This window comes from Mus caroli, chromosome 3, assembly GCF_900094665.2.
Source record: "Mus caroli chromosome 3, CAROLI_EIJ_v1.1, whole genome shotgun sequence".
NCBI classification, from domain to species: domain Eukaryota; kingdom Metazoa; phylum Chordata; class Mammalia; order Rodentia; family Muridae; genus Mus; species Mus caroli.
In genome coordinates, this window is record NC_034572.1 from 101378442 (window position 1) to 101380344 (window position 1903).

The 1903-nt window shown below is 47.3% G+C and overlaps 1 protein-coding gene across 1 annotated transcript; it reads left to right on the forward strand.

Annotated features, from left to right (window-relative positions):
* Positions 1-731: 731 nt before the first annotated feature.
* Positions 732-1895, forward strand: LOC110291655 (potassium voltage-gated channel subfamily A member 10-like; the record flags this gene model as incomplete). The annotated part of the gene is made up of 1 exon (XM_021158889.1): positions 732-1895. A coding segment is annotated over exon 1 (1164 nt), but the record flags the coding sequence as incomplete, so codon positions are not given.
* Positions 1896-1903: the final 8 nt, after the last annotated feature.

The following is a 1903-nucleotide window of genomic DNA, read 5'->3' on the forward strand; positions in this document are numbered from 1 at the left end:
CTGGCAAACACAGCAATAGATACAATCTTCTCTCTCTGCCAAGCATTTCACACATGTATCACACTAACTCTACCCTCAAAGATCTCCTTCCAGATAAGGGGCTCCAGTCTTGAAGAAGACACTGTAGATCAGCCACCCTGCCTCTGTCTTTTTAGTCTTCCTGAACGCCATCCCAGACCTCACAACTTGACAGAACAGAGCAGAGCTTTAGCTAGGTGTCAAAGATGTAAACGAGAGGGTTTTAAGAAAATGACTTGACTGTTGGATGCAGAAGAGAGGAGTTAAGAGTGGCAATGGGTGTGGGAACATGCTGGATAAACTGACGGACATCACATGATTACAATTATACTTTCATTATCAAGGAGCATTAACTTTCTCTTTTTTGGAGACCACCTTGATGCCACTGTGTTTCTAGGTCTTCCTACTCTGGAGACAGTTTGCCCCTCATCATTAGGATCATTCCTCATACTTTATTTTAAACTAGTAGATGGTGTGTACAAACTCAGAGGAGCAAAACAGTGCCAAGGAATGATTGCTGCTGGAAACACCACAGCATTCCTCCCCCAAGCTAATGCTAAATCATTGCTTAATCCACTGCTATACCTTGCCTCAACAGTCAAGAGCCAGCTGAATCCTACCTTGACTCCCATATAATGAATTCCTTCTTCTTCACAGCTTCCAGTGAGTAGCAAAGACTGAGGGTCTTCATGCTGTTCTCCTGACTCCCTAGAATGGATGTGTGTAGCTGGAAAGAAATGGAGGTTGCTCTGGTCAATTTTGATAACTCAGATGAAATCCATGAAGAGCCAGGCTATGCCACAGACTTTGACCCAACCAGCTCAAAAGGCCGGCCTGGTAGCAGTCCCTTTTCCAATTGGAGAGTCCTTATCAGTGACAATACCAACCATGAAACTGCCTTCTCCAAGATCCCAGGAGAGTATGTGGATCCCCCGGGACCTGAGCCAGTGGCCTTGAATGAGGGAAACCAAAGGGTGATCATCAACATTGCTGGTCTGAGATTCGAGACTCAGCTCAGAACACTTAATCAATTCCCAGAGACACTGCTGGGAGACCGGGAGAAAAGGATGCAATTTTTTGACTCCATGAGAAATGAGTATTTCTTTGATAGAAACAGACCTAGTTTTGATGGAATCTTATATTATTACCAGTCTGGTGGGAAAATTCGGCGTCCAGCCAATGTGCCTATCGATGTTTTCGCTGATGAGATCTCCTTCTATGAACTGGGTAGCGAGGCCATGGACCAGTTCCGGGAGGATGAAGGCTTCATTAAGGACCCTGAGACATTGCTGCCCACCAATGACTTTCACCGGCAATTCTGGCTTCTCTTTGAGTACCCCGAGAGCTCCAGTGCAGCTCGAGGCGTGGCTGTGGTCTCGGTTTTGGTTGTAGTCATCTCCATCACCATCTTCTGCCTGGAGACACTCCCAGAGTTCCGAGAGGACAAGGAGCTGAAGGTGGTCAGAGACCCCAGCATCAATACAAACAAAACAGGCCTCTCCCAGACCATGTTCACTGATCCTTTCTTCATGGTGGAGTCCACCTGCATCGTGTGGTTCACCTTTGAGCTGGTGCTCCGGTTTGTGGTCTGCCCCAGCAAGACTGACTTCTTCAAGAACATCATGAATATTATTGACATCATTTCCATCATCCCCTACTTTGCAACCCTCATAACAGAGCTAGTACAGGAGACTGAACCAAGTGCCCAGCAGAACATGTCCCTGGCCATCCTGAGGATCATTCGTCTGGTGAGGGTCTTCCGCATCTTCAAGCTTTCTCGACACTCTAAAGGGCTGCAGATCCTAGGACAGACGCTGAAGGCTTCCATGCGGGAGCTGGGGCTGCTCATCTTCTTCCTCTTCATTGGGGTCATCCTTTTCTCCAG